Consider the following 1,947-nt stretch of genomic DNA (forward strand, 5'->3'; position numbering starts at 1 on the left):
ATGATGAGTGATGTTTGGTGGTTACGAGTTTCATTTTTGGGTGATATTTTCGACAAATTAAACAGCCTTAATTTAAATTTGCAAGGTGCTCAGGAAAACATTATCACTATCTCCACCAAGTTGAAAGCGTTTAAGGAAAAACTCAGCTTATGGAATTTAAACATTGCTAAAGAAAACTTTGCATCTTTTCCGATGGTTCAAGAGAATCCATCAAAATCTATTATCAAAAAAGAAGTCGAAGAAACTTTGACATTACTATCCGCTTCTTTTGATAAATATTTTCCTAACTTGGACGTTGAAAAGATGGAATGGGTAGTTAACCCATTTATGCACTGTGAAATTCAACATCTGGAAGAAGAAATGCAAGAAAACTTAATTGATTTAAAAAACGATTTAGTTTTCAAAAGACTATTCACTGAAAAGGAGCTATCTGAGTTTTGGTTGTGCTTAAACTCCAAATTTCCTAAACTTAGTAATGCGAATCGAATCATTGTTGCCATTTGGAAGTTCCTACCTGTGTGAGCAAGGTTTTTCAACACTCACAGAAATGAAGTCTAAGAAGCGCGAAAGACTTCAAATGATAGATGAGGAGATGCGCGTTTGTCTTTCACAAGTACATCCCCGTATTGATTTGATATGCTCTCAAAAACAATCGCAATGCTCGCATTGACTATGTTAATTTAATATTGAAAATTAATAAAATGTGATATATATGTTTAAATTTTTACTAGTATTCATTGTTGTATTTTAATTACCTACGAGGAAATTTATAGTGAGAACCACAGGTGCGCCGCGAAAAAAGAAAATTAAGCTTAGTGCGCCGCAACTCGAAAAAGGTTGCCCGACACTGAATTAAATAATGAAAAACTATGAATACATATTTTAAGACCTCCTTTTAACGCTGATTGGTTTGAAACGAAAAATCACGCCATAATATCGTTAGTTTGTAGGAAGTATACAATTTTTGACAATCCCTTCTTTAAAACGTGTTTACAAATTGTAGTTCACTAAAAAATCAAGCCACGCTCTACAGTTCAACGCTTTAAATTTGTCAAACTCTTTAAATGTACACAGAGGCTGAATTTCGACACGTTGATATTCCAAATACTTTAGAAACTATGGCAAACTCAGCAACTATCTTTCGAAATTTTCAGAAACAATTTTCTTCTCAGCAACATCTCAAACTTTTTACAGATTAAATTCATTTTTAAAATAGATAAATCAGTTTCAAACAAAAAAACTGGAAGTACGAAAGGACGATCAGCCATTGACAAAGTTGAATGTTAAGAGACTTACATAAGAACGCTAGAAATTCTGATATCTAAAAATAAGATATAATTCTGGTAACCAAATATTAAAAAACATTGTAATTTCAAGTAATATCATAGAAGTGACAAGGAAGTGGAGAGGAATAAAGGGGGTCGATTAACGCAAGAGGAGTTTGATAAAGAGGTTGAACAAGATGAAGCGCGACACATGAACGTCATGGCGAGATATACAGCTGGTCTCTATGGGGATGGTGAGGTTGATGGGAGTAGAGATAGATTCCTGAATGATAGGGAACTGAATTATGCCCAATCACACCTTATGTTTATGCGTTAGGAAGAACGGAGACAGTTGGAATGGCAGGGCATGGAACCGAGACCTTGGCTGCCATTGAAGAGGAGGAAGGATATCGAAGTCCTCAACCTTAGTAGTAGAGTTCTTAGTGATGGGATAGTGGAGTTACTTGGGAAGGGGATGAAGTTTAACTTCTCCTACAGTCATACTACAATGTTTGATTATAATAAATTTATAAAATACATTATTAACAAGGAAGCTAAATTTAAAAATATTAAACCAAACCAGATAGGGAAATTCATCCACGATGACCCCTTCATCAATGCTTTCATGGAATTCTGTTATATTAACGAAAAACATTTTGTAAATAAAAAAACTAATTTAGGT

General features: G+C 34.1%; 1 protein-coding gene across 1 annotated transcript; it reads left to right on the forward strand.

The window, feature by feature from the left end:
- Window positions 1-475: 475 nt before the first annotated feature.
- HELRODRAFT_181637 (hypothetical protein) lies at window positions 476-1,694 on the forward strand (the record flags this gene model as incomplete). The annotated part of the gene is made up of 3 exons (XM_009031430.1): window positions 476-613; window positions 1,399-1,519; window positions 1,603-1,694. 3 exons carry the CDS (start codon window positions 476-478, stop codon window positions 1,692-1,694), a joined length of 351 nt encoding a protein of 116 aa, XP_009029678.1.
- Window positions 1,695-1,947: the final 253 nt, after the last annotated feature.

This window comes from Helobdella robusta, assembly GCF_000326865.2.
Source record: "Helobdella robusta unplaced genomic scaffold HELROscaffold_74, whole genome shotgun sequence".
Lineage (NCBI taxonomy): Eukaryota > Metazoa > Annelida > Clitellata > Rhynchobdellida > Glossiphoniidae > Helobdella > Helobdella robusta.